The following is a 19,659-nucleotide window of genomic DNA, read 5'->3' as shown; positions in this document are numbered from 1 at the left end:
CTAGTATGTCTTTTTTCGAATTCAGACTGTTTGAGGTCAGGATATGTGGTTTTGACTGTGGGTTAATGTCAAATCTTCTGACGAGGAGGACCAGCTTTAACTTATAATATATCTCATAATAAAGGCAACAGGAAGTCGTCGCACGTGGATTATGAACGTGAGAACAAACGGAGACGTTGAAAATCTTCACGAAGCAACTGAGTTCGTCTCCGAACTAACTTTATGGGCTTATAACACTAAAATTCGGGTTTCGATACCCATGGCGATCACATCACAAGTTAGACAATTGTACAACTTTGTGCTAAATGACAAACACACACACAAATTGCACACTAGCTTATTGTGTGAGTCCGCTGATACCGGTCTATTGCTTTGCAGTATATCAGAAAACATTTTCGACATTTGTGCGTAGTAACATGTGCTATTTAACAATTTTTTGCACCATTCATTAATTCTAAATAAAGTAGAGCACGGTGCTTTATTTTACACTGTGTATAGAAGACGTAAACTATATAAATCTTACTAATTACCCTAGTTATAATAAAACAATGAATTTTAAAAATCGTTCTTGCAACAGACATCCGAGAACCAGAAAATTGTTGTTGGTATGTGTGTTACCAGTGAACGTAAATCCATTGATTGTTGAGACGGAAAGTGTAATAGGGCACTGGGATTGTTACATGTAGATCAATACGCTGCGTCACTTGAATAGCACGAGATACATGTGATCCATTTCTCTGTAACGCAAATAATTCAAGGTTACTGTGGCTCGTGATAGACAGAAGAAATCAAATGGATAAACCTGCGAGCAGTGTTGAATCCACACCTTTCCAAAAGGGAGGAGGGGAGGAAACGTGATGCTGGGTGGGGTGCTGATGGTGGATAGGGAAAATTCAAAACCACCTGCGGACAAACGTTTTTAAAACACACCAGTATTTGTGCACCTATGACCGACTGAGTAACGAATGTAAACTGTCTGGATTCATGTTTTATTCTCTGAGAGGGTGACTAATATGCACTCTCATTTGCTTGTTTGTTCGTAATTAAACCTAAAGATGCACAATTGGCTATCGGTTCTTTGCCCATCGCGGGTATCGAAACCCGGATTCTAGTTTTGTAAGTCCGTGCTACTGGGAGTCTAAACTATAATAAAAATAAAAAATTAACTTTCAGTTACTTCTACGTAAATAAACAATTTCGCATGGTACTGCAGTATTTCTTGGTTAACATTTTAGGGTAACACCAAAGGTTAAAAATCTTGACCCAAAGGTAATTTAAAACTGTTTATAAACCTCTGCTTTTATATTGCGTATGATTTGCAAAATTGATTTATTTAGTACAGATATTTTGGAATGCTAAAGGCTAGTGGTTACTACGTTATCTGTTTACGTGGTAGTCGAAACTTGATGGTTAACTTTAGAAAGTATAATGTTAGTGAGTAGTGCTTTGTTCATGATTCAAAAGTGTCTAAATGATATGATGGCTAACACTGTGATTAGCTATAACGTATAAACTGACCAGTGTTGTGAGCACTATTAAAAATAATTTAATTTTGCATTCACGCAGTAAAGGGTTAAAGGTTACATTGTATCCTTCTGAGGGCCATAAAAGTTGCTGGTTAATTATATAACCGGCTATACAGTACAAAGTTAAATTTATAGGTTAGTGACAGATAAAACATTTAACATTCAGTTGAAAGGTAAAAATCAAATACTTAGAACTATATAAAATGATTTATTTTCTTTATCCTTTGAGAATTAACACGGGTACAACGTGTATTTAAGTTTAACCTTCGTTCATGACGGATTGAGCAAAATTGTTTAAAATATTTTATAATTTGTTATAAGAGCTAAAACTTTTTTATCTTTTTTTTTAAATTCTGAAGATGATAAGATTATAAAAGTTGAGAACACAGATGTGCCTGTGTCAGCCATTTGTTAGTAGGGTTAAACTTCACAAGCTTTCTTCTGTTGGCGAAGTTGTCATGACAATTGCAGAACTGACGTCATGATTTCGTTACCATGGTAACGCGCTGTAAAACAATGGGCTCGTTTATCCTTACACAAACCTTTGTTAAGGTCGTACATCCAATAACAGGAACAGCAAGTCATTAGCCTATGGTATACTGACAATACATAAATATATCTAACAACAGACTTCTTCCTTTAACCACATCAGGACTTCAGATGGCCTTTATTTCTATGTTTATTTCTCTGATATACAATTTTGGTGTCACTGGTTGAGTAAAACTAGCCTTTCTACCATCAGTAGCGAAATATTGACAAAGAAATCACAGTAAACATAGGGTAGGGAGTTGAACCACCGTTCAGAGTGCCTGTCAGTCTGAGAATGCACGGTCGCGCCTAATTACCGCGTTCAGAGTGCCCGTCAGTCTGAGAATGCACGGTCGCGCCTAATTACCGCAAAAGTGTTTAACACTTCATAAATATGTTTGCAAATTACGGTAAATACCCATTATTCGAATATACAACCGTATTCTTTGAGTTTGCGATGGATGCTCATTTCTAGCTGTCTTTGTTCTAATTTAACAATTCAAAGTTAAGTACATCTACGTTCAGAGCCCTTGCGGAGCACGCGCAAAGTTTTGAAAGATCCAAACACGTAAAGTAAAAAGGTCCAATTGCGCATCGACTTGACCGACACGATGAAAGGAAGTGACTTCATCTGGTGGCTAAAATATCTAGTTTTAAGACAATTCTAAACACCTTTAGATCGAATGTAACACGCATTGAAAACACAAACTAAAAAGTTTAGCCTAAAAGGCTACTCATGCAGGTTTTCAAAAAAATGTTTAGTCTGAACAGCAACAGTGTCTATTTGGTAATGTTTCTTTTTGAGCTCCGTATAACTGTGACCTTGAACAATTAATTTGTCGTGGTAAAAATGCAATAAATCCGTTCTAGAGAAAGCAAAGTAGGCAACGTTTATTACAGTGGAACACACAGCAGTTCGATCAACACCATACGTCTATACGGGAAAATCTTCAACGGTATTTCTATTGGTTGTCTTAACCTACCAAGCGTTACTAAATACTTTGAAAATGGCAGGAAATGACCGGCTTACGTTGCCTGTAATTTAAAGATCTGAAACGCAACGCGGTATTTCCTTATTATTTCTCTAGTTCACGACATTTTGATAACCAGTTATTGCCTATGAATTCATTACACGCGTGTTTTTTGTTTGTTATTTTACGTTTTTCAGGCACGCATGGTGAAACACCACAGAGACAGTTTAAACTTAATTTGTTTACTTGATTTTTTCGTGTGTTTTTTTATTTGCTGTTACATTTGTTTACTTTACACAGCAGTGCCTCCAGTGGCACAGCAGTCTGTCTGCGGTTTCACACCGCCAGAAACCAGATTTCGATACCCGTTGTGGACAGAGCACAGATAGCCCATTGTGAAACTTTGTACCCAATTTCAAAACAAACAAACTTAATACAGCAATAAATTATTATTGTTGTGTTTTCAATCTCAAATCTATATAGCTTCTTGTATCCCAGACCGGCTGGTATGGGTATTAACACTTTTACTGATAAAGCAGAGAACAACGTTTCGATCTTTCTAGGTCATCTCAAGTTAACAAAGAGAGAGTTTGCAACTGACCGTTGTCGGGCACATGTCAGTTGCAAACTCTGTCTTTGTTAACCTGAAGATGACCTAGGAAGGTCTAAACGTTGTTCTCTGCTTATCAGTAAAAGTCTTAATACCCATACCAACTGTTCTGAGATACATTTTTATTTCAAGTGGGTTTCTCGTCATCAATTGTATGGTAACAAGTAAAAGTTTAGTGCTTATGGTATTCATTTTGATTGTTTGTTTGTTTGTAGCTAAGCACAAAGCTACTCAAAGGCCTATATGTGCTCTGACTATCACAGGTATCGAAACCCGCTTCTAACGTTGTAACTCCGCAGACATATCTCCGTGACACTGGAGGACGTTTAAGTTCAGTATCTCCCAAAACGTAACGTTTTTGTTTGTTGTTAGCACACATTCGGACAGTTTTCGAGGTTTTAAAACTTATGAAAGCTAAAAAAACAAAAAAAACAGTTTTTTAACCTTCAAATTTAAGTAGAAAAATAGAATTTGTCTGAACCGAAAAAGGAAAAAAATGTCTTTTGTTTCTGTGTTGTTTTATTTGACAATGTAAATACTTCCGGTGCAGGAAGCATCAACAGCGATGGCCAGAAATAACAAACAGGAAACCCTCTGTGCCGAATAATGAAGTTCATAAAAATATTTCTGTTGAAATGCTTTGAAAGAACTAGAGCGAAACGGTGTCGTTATTCTAACAGTTCGCTACTTTAGTCAGAGTTTATATCATCTCACCAAACATGCTCACCCTTTCAGCCGTGGGGGCGTTATAATGTGGCGGTCAATCTCACTATTCATTGACAAAAAAGTAGCCCAAAAGTTGGCGGTGAGTGTTAATACTAGCAGCCTTCCCTCTAGTCTTTTACTGCTAAATTAGTGACGGCTGTTGCAGATAGCCCTCGTGTATCTTTGCGACAGTTCGAAACCAAATTTTATTTCATAATTTTACGTAATGTTACACATGGGTCTTGCGCACAGTCATTCATAATTTTCAGTTAATGGACTACATAGAGGGAAGGCAGCTGGTCATCACCACCCACCGCCAACCCTTGGGCTACTTTTTTTTACCAACGAATAATGAGATTGATCGTAACATCATAATGCCTCCACGACTGAAAGGGCTAGCATATTTGGTGCGACGGGAATTCCAACCCGCGACCCTCAGATTACGAGTCGAATGCTTTAACCACCTGGCCATGCCGGGCCATTTTAGTCATAGGACACTTCAACTAAAAACATTTGAAGAATTATAAACAAAATTAAATAACAAAGAAAATATTGTGAAAGTATACAACAATTTATTATAATAGTGGTGTTTATTTTCTTATCGCTTTCACTGTACAAATCTGGAATGGTTTTACGGTCGCCAAGGAGACAGTGTTGTTTCTTTTGGTCTTGGCCAGCTTTAATTTACACCTGATTAAAACGAGTAGTCCTTGGTTGTGTAAGCATACCATTCTGCAGAAAGACAAACCTAAAAGCAACAAGTGATTTAGAAACGATTTTACTTCCTCTTCACGTGCAGATTTCTTCAAGGACGCGAACAGTTTTTTCATTGAATATTTGAAAAGAACAATTACTTTAGCTGTACGAATATCTAGGCATTACTTCCCAGAATAACAGAGATTGAAACAAACACATAAGTCTGTTTAACTCACTCAAACTTTGGGTGATCTTTGTTCTTATTAAGTTCCAGCCGTTTTTACATATAAATGTTTATTCTATGTTCTACTTTCCATATATTTTCAAGAATTAGAAAAAATGTCCAATAACGGTATTGTTACGGAAGATTAAAAATGCAGTATATTATTTTACCAATTGTAGATTACTATTATTTGTCTACAGTAAATAGGAGATTGTCGTACATCTAGTGGAGAATTGTTTGTTGTCTGGACTCTTCACTTCTCTCTTCAACTTTATCTGAAAAGTCCTCTTTGACGAGGATTTTTTTAAATCTTTGATTTTTATCCATTAATTGTCTCTCTGTTGTTAAGTGTAAAATTACACAGTAGTTTATATGTGGTGTGTTTTTCTTATAGCAAAGCCACAACGGGCTAGCTGCTTAGCCCACCGAGGGAATCGAACCCCTGATTTTAGCGTTGTAAATCCGGAGACATACCGCTGTACTAGCGGGGGCTGGTGTGTTTAGTGGTGAATTTAAGATTGTATGGGCCCTTCATCCCATGTAATTTTACATAGAATAAAATTATCAATACGCCCCCATTAAGACCATAGCTCCTACCTAAATATGCCACTGCAAGCACCGAAACCGGTTTTAGCGTTACAATTAGGTTTTTCAACCCTTCTGCTGAGGGCTCCAATAACTCAAAGTCGTGTTGTTAAACAGAAACGAAAAACGTAAAGTTGGCAAATGATTTTTGGAGATGTTTAAGAAATATGCGCGAATATTTCGATTTCAAACGTTTTATTAAATGTTTTAACGTGTTGGTTCATACACCCTTATCGAGAGACTGCATTAATATGTAGTTTCACTAGTTAAAATTGTGAATATATGTATATATATATATATGTGTACTAAACATACAAGCTATTATAGTTGTTGTTCTTGCTCTATTTCTCTCCAACTTCTTCGGGTCTTCTCTCTCATCTTTCGAAAGGTTTTAAGTGACACAACGGATTTACAGCGTTAGAAACTGGGTTTCGATACCCGTGATGGGCAGAGCATAGATAACTAGCTCGTTGTGTATCTTTGTGCTTAACTACCAACAAACAAGATTTTGGTCCAAATTTTGTTGTCATATTTCAGTTGATGTGTGTGAAGAGGTCCGCTTGTCCTATGCCATTTCTGGTCCACGATAACAAAATCTTGAATGCAGATATTAAGTATGTTCCAGAAAATGGAAGTGGATGCTTTAAACGGGCCCCTGAAAACCATCGCTTACATACACAAAACGTATTATGGAAAATATGCAGAGATGAATGGTGTGCTTCGGACATGACAGTCTTTTCCAGTGGAAACTATGCTACATGACTATTGTTAAGAAGGTGTACTTTTGGATAGGACATGATTTAAAGTAATGACATGGACGTCATGATGTACCGATCGTCTTACTACAATGTACTCAACCTTTGTATTTAATAGTAACACGTTATTAATTCTAATGAAAGTTTAGGTTAACATTAAAACATTAGAATTTCTGAGTACCACACCTGAACTACTGACTGTAAGTTTCATACTGAAAGGACTCGTGATTTATTCTAAGTCATGACTGATATACAGAACTATTGGAGACAGGAATAAAACAAAAACCGCAGAATTAGTTAGCATCTAATATCTGTTTCTCTGGGATTTTTAATGTTGTATTATAGTATTAATGTTATATTATATTATTAATGTTGTATTATATTATTAATGTAGTATTAATGTTGTATTATATTATTAATGTTGTATTATAGTATTAATGTTGTATTATAGTATTAATGTTGTATTATATTATTAATGTTGTATTAATGTTGTATTATAGTATTAATGTTGTATTATATTATTAATGTTGTATTATATTATTAATGTTGTATTATATTATTAATGTTGCATTATATTATTAATGTTGTATTATAGTATTAATGTTGTATTATTGTATTAATGTTGTATTATATTGTTATTCTCCAAATGCTTCTGGTTATCAGGCAGAAAATAGGATTTGATTAAACAATCTCTAATAAATAACAGAAATGAGTAGAAATTAACACTACAACATACAAGTAAAAAATAACCTTCACCCCAGACATGGGGTCTTCAGGTTATATAGGGTCTTTAGGTTGCATGGGGTCTTTATGTTATATAGGATCTTCAGGTTACATGGGGTCTTCAGGTTATATAGGATCTTCAGGTTACATGGAGTCTTCAAGTTACATGGGGTCTTCAGGTTACTCTTGAAGTGTACAATAATGCTTTATTAAATGAATTATTTTGTTGTTTGTTTATTTACAGTTTTCACCTAACATGTGGTCAAGAAGGTCGTTATGTTGTCTGTCTTATTTGTCATTCTTTTGAGATTATGCCTGGTTTGCCCATGGGAGAGCTATGGCTGAAATCCTTTATGTTTTGATTGGTTTGGTTTGGTTTGAATTTCGCACAAAGCTACACGAGGGGTATCTGCGCTAGCCGTCCCCAATTTAGCAGAGTAAGACAAAAGGGAAGGCAGCTAGTCATCACCACCCACTACCAACTCTTGGGGTACTGTTTTACCAACAAATAGTGGGAGTGACCGTTACATCATAACGCCTTCACGGCTGAAAGGGCGAGCATATTTGATGCGACGGGTATTCGAACCCGCCGATTACGAGTGGAGTGCCTCAACCACCTGGCCATGCCGGGCCTTTTGCAGTGTAAGACCAGAGGTAAGGCAGCTAGTCATCACCACCCACCGCCAACTCATGGGCTACTCTTTTACCAACAAATGGTGGGATTGACCGTCACATTATAACGTCCCAACGGCTGAAAGGGCGAGAGATGTAACAGGGATTCGAACCCGTTATCCTCAAATTACGAGTTGAGTACTTTAACCATCTGGCCATGCCCTATTTTTTGTTTCGAATGACGTGAATAGCAGTGTTGTCCAATAGTAGGTGAACTGATGTCTCAATATTTCTGCCTACCTTATATTTGGATGAAAATAATAAGTTACATGTGCAGTGCTAGTTACTCTGGGTAAACTTAATATTAACTAAGCATTGATGGTTTTATACAATCTGGTGTATGAACTCAACCAATACAGTTTAGACAGAAAGAGCTTATAATTCCAAAAAATAAACTTTCTTTTGCAAGCACATACGTGAGATATTTTAAGTTGTACAAAATACTCATTTGTGTTATACATTAAACCCAATCACTTTATTTATTTCTAAAAAACTCAGTTATTCAGAGAACCACATGAATACTTGGTAATAATATTTATATTTATTGTAAAGTTCTTCGGGACGTCTTCTGTCATCCTTCATTTTGAACTGTTGACCAGAGAGAAAAGGCACCACCCAGGGACGTAGATTTTTTACACCCGATGAGGGTGGATGCTTTTTGCAACCACTTATGTGGACTGTTCAATTTGCAAATTGGTAATCTCTGATTACGTGAACCTGAATGCTGTAAACATGCTGTAATCTTGTTGCCACGATACTTCAAGGTTTCCATGTAGGTTTGTATAAGTGAGGTGTTGTGAACAGTTTTTTAATATGTTAACATAATAAAGACAAATGTGTTACAAATTAACTGCCACATGAATTTATTCCTGCACACTGCACAGTATAAAAGATGGCCATTATACTTGACAAGGTTACTAATAACTTTCATTGCATGAATTACGTTTTCAAATATTAATAAAATTAGTAAATACCCTTGATTAGTTTATATCTACTGAAAAACTGTTCATGTTGTTTGATAAAAATAATTAAAATGCCTTTGCGAACTCTTGAAAATTACACATCAATACAATGTAGCACATAATTATTTATACTTTTCATTGAAGTAAGATTCATTTAGTCCTCTAGTCTACATGTTCCCAAATGTAGACCTCCTTTGTGGTGATCTGTTTATGAATTCTTTCATAAGCTCTTCTATATTTATCTTGTCGATCTTATCTTTGTGAGTGTGACAAACTACCACATGGTTGAGGCGGCACTGAGACATAGTTGACCTTAATCACGTCTTCAACCGTCTTAATGCAGAAAAGCTGCGTTCACATTCGCAGCTGGATACTGGACATACAAGCAAAATTTTCATGAGAAGAAACACTTCACTAAACATCTGCTGGCTTGTTTCATGCATTTTACAGTAAGCATCCTTCGCACCTTTCAGAGATACTGCTTTTGTTGTTCCTTTGAACATGGGCAACTGAAACTCAAGCCGTTGTGCAGAGATTTCTGGATAGAAGTTTATAACCGAGTTGTCAATCTTGCCAGATCTGATCATGTTCTCAAGTGTCAGATGTTGCCTCAAGTCATTGTTGTCTGCATGGAATCTAGTGGTCAAATGTTCTATGACCGTGTCCACAAATTCAAAATATTGGTTTCTGTAGTAATCTATAGCTGTTGCAGAATGGTGTGCTGAGCCATCACCTGTGATCCTTCTGGGGGGATCTGCGAATGCGTGGTAGTTCAATAGGCACCAGATCTAGGGAAGTTACCTGTTTCTCAGCTTCATCAAATATCTTGTTGTAATTTTCCTCTGTTCACAATACCCGCAATTGCCCAACTGTCATTGCAGATGCTTCCATCATGCCAGATACTGTTGCTGATTTTGCTTGGAATGCACGGTTTAGTTCCTCTAATGCAGCTAATGGATGCTGATCCATGAACAATTCTAAAACTGTCTTTCGTTTGTCAAATCTGTCCAGCAGACCTCGTGCTTTCACTGCTACATCTGATTTTTCATTTGCTAATTCAGACAAAGAATCAACAATGTCACTGTAGCGATTATTAGCATATGTAATTGCAGATAGGCGCCACAACCAGCGTGTTGGACATAGTGGGCGGATGTATTTAACTGGACCATTGTGACTGTCTGACGATACAATATTTTCAAAGATTGTCTTGTATTTGCCTGACCTCTGAAGCAAGACACCAAGTTCATGTACCCACTGGATAGAATCTCGAACACATTCACAAGCTTCAACTGCATGTTGCATTATTAAATTAGCCTTGTGTGCTCCGCAGTGAAAAAACAAAGCTGACTGTTGCTTCTTGCCTGGCATCTACTGTACGCACCACTCATGTTAGCGGCTCCATCATAAGTTTGTGCTCTTAATCCTGACAGTGGTAAAGTGAGTCTGGTCAGTACATCAAGTATAGTCGAGGATATTGTTTCACCAGTTGTATTGGAAACACTGTACAAACCAAGAAATGTCTCATGGACGTCAAGGTTCTCATCTACATATCGTACACATATTGCTTCCTGTTCAGCAACCTGTAACATCTTGAGTGCCATCAACCATTAATGTAAAGATTTTACTTTGCTGCACTTCGTGTACTATGTTCCTCAGTATTTGATGGCTGAACATCTCCATTATTTCATTCTGAGTCTGGGGTGATGTCAGTGTGGTTTTCTTTGACAAGTAGAACGTCAACTCAGGATCTTCCTCTTCCAGGAGCTTCATTAACTGCAGGAAGTTCCCCTCCGTATCAGTATGTCCATGTAATGCTAAACCTTGACGCAGTGAGAAACGTAAACTTCTGAATATTTTGGCTAGACTTATTTTGCATTCTTTCTGCTGCTTATTTTTTCCATCATGTAGCTGGACAATCACTGCAGTTACATCAAGTGAATCTTCTGGAGATATAGCGAATCTGTGCTGAGAGGAGGATTGGTGTTCGTTGAATTTCTGTTTTGCCTTTTTCCAGTTGCAAAAGCCGATGGATATGAAGGTATACTCCACTGGCCTCTCCAATTCCCCTGTAAAAAGGCCTCTATTTTTCGCCTTGACACAATGAAAACATATTACTTTTTTGAGTCTGATTGTCGAAGTGCAGCTATGGAAACTCATCAAACCACTTGCCCTGGAAATTGATACTTTGAGATTTTGCTTTCTATTGTGATATTAGTTGTGCGTCTGGATGATATGGCTTTCCACACTGTATATGTGGAGTATCAGATTTTTCATTACTGCAAAAACTTGTTTCACAACTATCTGGTGGTTCATGATGTGCAATAGTTGCATAAGCATTTTCAGACTCGTCCTCTGATGAACATGGTATTTCCTCTGTATGATAAGTTTCTATTCCTTTGCTTGAGGTTGTTGGTTTATCTGCATCTGCATTGTCACTTGTAGTACTAGTAACTGTCTAATATCGGAAAGTTTCAGACGCTTGCTTGTCATAATTGGAATCTGTTTCCCAGATGACTCAACAAACTAAAATACAGTCTTTATTGAAAAACTCTAACGTACAACGAACAAAGATAGAACAGAATGTAAGTAGGACTAAACTGTACAATGTATTTAAGTCGAACGCGCGAACCTCACAGTGACTACTGATCCGACTGACCGCCTGGACAATGCTGGGACAATAATGTGTGCTAGTTACAACACAAGTAATTGCAAGTTTCTCGAAAGATACTTAAACAATCACAAATATATTATATTCCTGTTAAAGCTCATCAAACACGTTGTGATATAATGTCTACAAGCACGTTTATTAAATAAAAAACATCTAAACAATAACTATCAATACAATTCAAGTAGAGGCTTCAGGCCGTTGAAATCGCTCCTTTTGTGTTCTGATTATACAAGAAAATACAATATTTTTACTATCTATGATAACAGAATATATTGTTCTTTACCATGAAGCATTGGCCTGGCATGGCCAAGCGCGTAAGGCGTGCGACTCGTAATCCGAGGGTCGCGGGTTCGCGCCCGCGTCGCGCTAAACATGCTTGCCCTCCCAGCCGTGGGGGTGTATAATGTGACGGTCAATCCCACTATTCGTTGGTAAAAGAGTAGCCCAAGAGTTGGCGGTGGGTGGTGATGACTAGCTGCCTTCCCTCTAGTCTTACACTGCAAAATTAGGGACGGCTAGCACAGATAGCCCCTCGAGTAGCTTTGTGCGAAATTCCAAAACAAACAAACCATGAAGCACTAGAACTTTATTTTCAGATAATCTGAAATTTCATGGATTAATGAGGGCTACAAACACAGGTCTAATGAGCCCTGTTGTAAAATCGAGGCTCATACTAAAGGGAGCGGAGGGAGGTGATGTAGGGCGCGTCTGAATCCGAGCGGCCCGAACCTGTCGTTAACTGTACACTAAACGTACACTATGGTCAGTGGCTCGGCAGCTATGGAGAGTAAGGCGTTCGATAATAAAACCGGCTAGACATGCATAAGAACAAATGACGTAGGAAAACCGCACAATATACACATAAGATTGATGCAGCTACGAGCTACAAATGGTCTGCCAGATCTAGATCACAAGAGTTTACGCTTTGGAGTAATATTTTCGAATTGTTGTGATGAAAATTTTACTTAATCTTACACTACGTACAAGACGTGGGTAGATTCTGTAATGGTGCTTGCAAGCCTTGCAGATATAATTAAGCCTACTGACTGATACTTACGAACTATCGCTTAGATCGAAAAGCTTAGAAGCACGCCTACATTAAAGATGTTCATTTCGGCTACTGAAAAAGCCCACATCTAGGCCTAATTATGTAATTCGATTGGTAAAAACACGAGAATCACAAGAACAAACACACAATTTGTAGGCCTGTGATGCAATAAAACAGTGCAACAGACCAAAGTGTAGGGGGGATGATTGTATGCACCATACCCCCACCTAAAATGAAGGGGGGATGTATCCCCCATCCCACCAGGATCTACATCCCTGGCACCACCCTATCACTCACCTGCAATGTGCTTTCGAAACCAAAAACGACAACTGTTACTGTGTACTAGCGAAACCGAATGCAACAACTGTTAATGTGCTAACAAGCTCAAAGCCACTTCAGGTCCTTGTTATCACGCTAATTAGAATAGTGTTGTACAACAACACACGTTCCAGTCTAGTCTTCAAGTACTTCTAGTCGATTTAGAAGAACATATTCACTGGTTATAAACTACATTAAGGACATAACACTCATCTGATAGGATTTCTGGCCGTTATAAACCCCAGTGAACTGTATCAGTTGAAGAAAGAAAACTCGTTTTTTATTTGCAATGTTACATTTTTTCAACAAGCTAGTTTTATTAACTCTCAGTTAGCTTGACTTCAGCATTTTTTAAAGATTTTTTCGTTAACTTTTGCTGATTCATCATTTCATCACATACTGTTTTTCCATTATGTTAATTGAAACAAACCATAACCGAAATTATATTACGGCGTATAAAAAAACTCTTTCGTGTTTCGTTTTCAGCAACTTCGATGCTTTCGTAACGATCCGCGTAACATTCAAGTCACTCTTTCTACTAGCGCCATCTATTAGAGCACGAAGATAAGAGAAATGCATCTGCAATTAAATATTTCTCATGTATATCTGAAAACCTGACGATGATCGAAGAAGGTAAAACGTTGTTCGCTCCTCTACATAGCGTTTTCTCTATCCATACCAGCCATTTTTACATATATAATTTTCTCTACAAGTGGACTTTCTCGTCATCACAGATTAAATATTTATCAGTTTTTTAAATACGTTTCACATACAGAAACAAAAAAATTAACTATATTTGTATAAAATGAATATTTTTATCGTACTTTTCGTTTAATAATTATGAACTTTATCAATTTTCCCACATCTTATTATAACTTTGCATTTTCATACTGTGTTCGTCGTTTAGATTTTGTTTATATGAAAATGCAAAAATTGACAATTGATAACCAGTACTATAACCATCACGAGTGTCGAAACCCAACTATTTGAGTTATAAGTGCGTACACTTAACAGTAAATCCATAGGAGGCCCGTCATTTAGATTATATTAGCAACATCAGTATCTTTTTTTTTAAAAAAATTAGCAGTTCACTTAAAGGTTTGTTCTCATTGGGACATTGCAATGTGCTCGAAACAGAGTTTTGAACACCGCCCTAAAACATACCACTGAGATGCTGTAGGTGATAATTAAAATAATAAGAGAATATCCTAATTTATTTATATATTTATTAGTTAAATACGACATCAAAACCAAGAATTAAATAGAAAGCATACAAAAACGTATTATTTTCAATATAAATTCTTAAAATGTTTCGCAGTATATTTTTCACACTTTACTCAAAATGAGCGGATATTACTTTAATTAAGAAATTAAATATACCACATACAAATAGGTTACTAGTTAGAAAAGAAGGAAAGAAAAAAACTGTATAGGGTTAGGGCTAAAAATTCAAACAAAAGCAATTGATCAAAAGTGGAACTAACGGTTAAGATCTCTAGTCTGATAAATTCAAAAAGTACAAAAATAAGTTAGTCAAATTTCATATTCAAAACTTTAATAAAGAAATTTCTATACAAAAACAACAACAACAACTGTGCATTGGGTTTGTCAGAAGAGTGAACCTCAAATTTTAGTATTATAAGGTCTCAAGTTTAACCTTAACACCACCAGACAGCAGCACAATACATAATAATAATAAACGTTTTAACCGAAGTTACAGATCGTACATGTTGGTGATCGTCGAGTAACTTGGTTATTGAAAGATACATCGACGTATATAAACAAAAATGATGTAAGTTTCAAGGTATATACAGCATATATGTTGTTACAACATCTGAACATAACAGTAACAGAATAGCTGTTACAACATCTATACACCACAGTAACGGAATAGTTGTTACAATATTTATACATCACAGAAACACAATGACGTTAGAAAAATGTTCTCGAGCCTTCTAGCTAACCCTTATATTAACATTGTCGCTACTAACCTGATAAAGGGCTGTTGCACGAATTGTTGTTTTCTTGTTTTGTTACTAAAATGAATTTAATTTGACGAGTTTTTCACCACAACTACTTTATATTCCATTATATAAAAACAAATCCAGGCTGCTCTTTGCCTACACCTCACTCACTCTAGACCACTCTTAGTATTTAAATTTAGGACTAACCTAAATCTCGTGAGCTGGCCGAACTACTCGAAGTATTATTAGGATTGTGGCTTAAATACTTCTGACAGGATAGGTACTCAGCTGATAAATTAATGCATTTGAATCACTATAAGTAAGAACTATATCAAATTTGCTGTATTCATTTACTGGGTTAATTTTTGATGTGATTGTTGTGGGTACCTTTGTTTGATCAGAAGCTAATGATAATTCTTAATATTATGTAGCGATTGAAACAGGAAAGTATATCAGTACCTAATTAAAGGTCATGGTAGACAATCAACTGTGACCCTAGCAACAAATGGTTCCTGGATCCATTAACCTCGTGTAGCATGCTGTTCAAGGAGACAATGAATATCCAACCAGCCCTGGTTCCATCAGCCTCGTGCAGCACGTTGTTCAAAGAAACAATGAATATCCAATGAATATCTTGACGTCTTTGATGTAGGAGTCAGCTGTTGCGAGGGCTACAGTTGATTGTCTATCATGACCTTTAACTAGGTACTGATATACTTCTCTGTTTCGATCTCTACCTAATCTCTAGAATTATCATTAGCTTCTGATCAAACAAAGGTTCCTACAATGATCACAACAAAAACTAACCCAGTAAGTGAATATAGCGAATTTGATATAGTTCTCACTTATAATGATTGAAATGGAACCATGGCTAGTTTGATATTCATCATCTATTTGAACAACAATATGGTGCACGAAGTTGATGGAGTATTTCTACAGCAGAACTTGCATGGATCCAGAAGTTATAAGGTAAGCTTTCCTCTGATTGATGAAAGTGATGAATCACCGATATAATATTTGTGACTGAGTGGTCCCAGATAGATGACAGACAGCAAAGCAATAGTATGGCAGGACTATCATCTCGATGTGTGTGAAAGACCATATGAGGCTAAACGAGGAACCTGACTATAGAAGACCCTATGCTGACAGGATATCAACTCTCACTGCTCTCGTAAGGTGAAATTGGCAACCATGGAAGGTCTTCATCGACATTCAACGGAAGTGAGACCACTGTAAGACAAATCACCGTATGGTACAAATAGAAATGTCAAAAGATGTGAAATCAGTAGACAGTAATAAGACCAATGGTTGAATTATTAAAAATTTGAAAGGTATCTCGTGGTAGGCAGCCGGTTTTCACACAAAACAGAAATATTTCTCTGCAATCTTTTTCATGTGAGACGAAGTTACAGTGTTCTCCCAACCCTCATTGGGGAAACCAATATGGGTCTGTTAAGAAGGAAGTGTTAAAATGATATTAGCGCATCGGATAGTAGTATTCATATTACGTCACGTGTTACAGAAAATATTTTCTTCGGTATCTTTTCATATATATTCATCAATTCTATACATGGTACGGTCATCATCTGATAGAGACATTAAGAAACCTTTTAACGAGAATATACAACGTACAAGCCTCGAACTCGCACATTTTAATTATGTAGAAGAGCTTTTTTATTAGTTGGTTATCGAGATGAGTTACGTATAATAAAGTCCAAGGTTTGAGTGCAGACAGCAGATGATGCTGACTGGCTTCCCTTCCTCTAGACACCAATTCAAATGTTTTTTTGTTTTGTTTTTGCAGCATACAACGCTATTCATTCGAAGTCCCTCGATCAGTTCCGGTTCCGGGTGGATGTTCATTTCCTAATTCTTAGCTTCCTTAAAAACGACGCCATTTTGAACGAGATAAAATTATAATTTTGTGAAGAGCACAACGAAAGGAAGTTCGTGGGAAGACGTATAACTAAGAGTCACTTATCTTCAGTAGCAGAAGCTGGAACTCTTAACGGATTTCACAAGCCTGTCTACGTGAGAGACAAGTAGTAAAATGGTAAGTTACAGAGTTGCATTCCGTTAAACCAATGGCGACTAGTGCAGTTATAAAAGTTATAACCGTTAAGTAGCATAACTTATCTATCATAAAATCAAACATACGTGACCTTTAATTTTCACTGACCAGTTATTCATGTTGCTCTTATGGTTCAGTTTATTCATCAATTTCACCTCTGGTTACTTTTTCTTCAGGGCTAGCTTTAAGAAATATGTAACCTTAATTTTATTACGTATTAATTATATCTTTTCATGCTAAGCGTAAATTTCAAAATTTAGTATCCAGTCATATATGTTATGTATTAAAATTCTGGATTTAAATAATCTTTATTTTACTAGTTTTGTTCACTTTCTGTTATTCACCAAAACGAATTAAAGAATAAAACTGAAAATGTGTGTCATGTTTAAATAAAAACAAGTAAAGATAGGTACAAAATATAAATATTGTTGAAATTGAATCCACCTCATGCATACGTTGAACAGATTACGATACTGGATCTTAGGATCTTTATAACAAAATTTTCACTTTAATGTATATCGATAGCTTTGTAGTAAAGATTCATAGCATTTAAAAAGATTAATTTATTTCGAAAAACTAAAACATCAGACGAATTTCAGCATCTAGAAACTTGAAGTCGATTTAAGTAGTCACCTTAGAACATACACGTTAACTCAAAAAGTATACCTTAAGGCTTAAGACATGAACATAAACTTTGCAGCAAATTCCAGGTAAATATTTGCTTTTCTTAAAGATAATTAGTATTAAAGTTAGGCTTTGCTTTTGCATTGCTAAATATAATAATTTTTTTAGAAAAAAACAATTAATATTAATATATATTAACTTGTAGAATGGACGACAATTGCCTGTTGTGGAGACACAAGTGAAGAGGGCGACGTTTCGAAAGTCTTCTGAAGAAGAAAAGCGGAAGACTTACGAAGCGTCGTCCTCTACACTTGTGTCTCCACAACAGGCAGTTGCCGTTCATTCTACAAAGTTTCACCATGAATACTCTGCCTAAACAATCTATCAAAAAATATCGGTTTATTTGTTCAAACGTTATTTTTGTATATGTCTGTCCTTTGAAAGTCAACGTGAACGTTTTGCAATTTTGTTTTCTCATGTTAACTGAGTTCGTTTTGTGCCAATAACTGGTTGAAAATGTTAAAATGATTCAAGTTTTTTATATTTTTTTTAGAGGGAAAGTAAGAGGGTGTTGATAATTATTGTTGGATACCTGACCACTTCTACAATGATTCATTCCTTTCCACAAAGTCGCGAAAAGGAAGATATTGAAGATTTTTACCCTGGTTCTCCCGGGTTCACAGAACCCGTGACAGATAAAGTAACCTTCTCGACAGAAAAACCACTAAGTACAACGATTTCGACAACCAAGCAAGGAACTTCAGAAGGAACAAATACAGAAATGTCAACAACAAAAGGAACTAGCACAACAACGCCAACAACAAAAGGAACTAGTACAACAATGTCAACAACAAGAGAAACTAGTACAACAATGTCAACAACAACAACAAAGTTATTCCAGTTAGAATGTCGTTTACGCAAGAAAGGAAATGTGCACTGTAAAATACTAAACAGTGAAGATAGCTCAGAGAAGGCTGGTGAGGAAGCGCATAAATCTAAAAAAGAAAGAAAAAAGTGTAAAGGGAAAAAGAAAAAACACTGTAAGAAAAATCGTGATTCAAAGGAAAACCACAGCAAAGAAAAAAAGAAGAAGAAAAAAGACTACCGTTTTAATTTGTTCTTTCCATTTGATTTTTGAAATACAAAACCTTCAACGTTTAAAACAATTAACTTGGTAGTTTTACGTGTTGAGAGTAAATATCTGAACTGAATTCATTATCTAGTTCTGTGAGTATTATTTTGCCAGTAATGTCATGCACATTTAATATTTTACTGAATTCAGTTTCCCTTAAGCTCCAGGTAGTTCTAGAATTTTCACACAATAATATTAAAATAAAGTGTATAATAATCTACGTTGAATAACTTACAGCAAGTGCAAAATAAATACACAAAGTAGTAAGAACAAAATACTCTAAATACACGAGGCGTTTATAACACAAGCCATATAATATGTAATGTTCTTCAGCCTTTTGACTTAATAATTGAATTGGAAATGTGTTGAATTTCGGTAAGGATATTTAATCACTTAATTATAAAGTAACCAATGTCCATTAGGCTTAACTCATTTGTTTGTTTGTTTTAAATTTATCGAAAAGCTGCACAAGTGCTAGCTGTCCTTAATTTTGTGGTGAGAGACTGGAGGAATGGCAACTTGTCAAATCACCCACCGTCAACACTTGGACTACCTTTTTTTTTTTTATCAACGAATAGTGGAACGAACTTCACGACTGAAAGAGCAAACATGTTTAGTGACGGGGATTTGAACTAGTCTTTCTTAAGCCTAAACTCAACATAAAACTTTAGCAGAAGATGTTCTTCTTTTTGTAGTTAAAAGTGTAAGAAAAAAGAACGAAAACAGCACAGTAAACAATATCAGTTCGAAGGTAAACTGCAGCGAGAGAAAAAAGCGAAAGAATTAAAAAGGTCACAGTTTTAATTTGTTCGTTCCATTTGATTTTTAAAATACAAATCCTCGAACACTCAAGATATTTAACTGTGTAGTGTTATGTA

The 19,659-nt window shown here is 36.1% G+C and overlaps 1 protein-coding gene across 1 annotated transcript; it reads left to right on the top strand.

Moving 5' to 3' along the window:
• Window positions 1-16,813: 16,813 nt before the first annotated feature.
• On the top strand, window positions 16,814-18,864 carry LOC143246683 (uncharacterized). Its single transcript, XM_076493760.1, has 2 exons — window positions 16,814-17,007; window positions 18,203-18,864. Exons 1-2 carry the CDS (start codon window positions 17,005-17,007, stop codon window positions 18,785-18,787), a joined length of 588 nt encoding a protein of 195 aa, XP_076349875.1. The 5' UTR covers window positions 16,814-17,004; the 3' UTR covers window positions 18,788-18,864.
• The last annotated feature ends 795 nt before the right edge of the window (window positions 18,865-19,659 follow it).

Source organism: Tachypleus tridentatus, chromosome 3 (assembly GCF_004210375.1).
Source record: "Tachypleus tridentatus isolate NWPU-2018 chromosome 3, ASM421037v1, whole genome shotgun sequence".
Lineage (NCBI taxonomy): Eukaryota > Metazoa > Arthropoda > Merostomata > Xiphosura > Limulidae > Tachypleus > Tachypleus tridentatus.
Note: the sequence above shows the minus strand (reverse complement) of the source record. Positions and strands in the feature narration are given on the sequence as shown.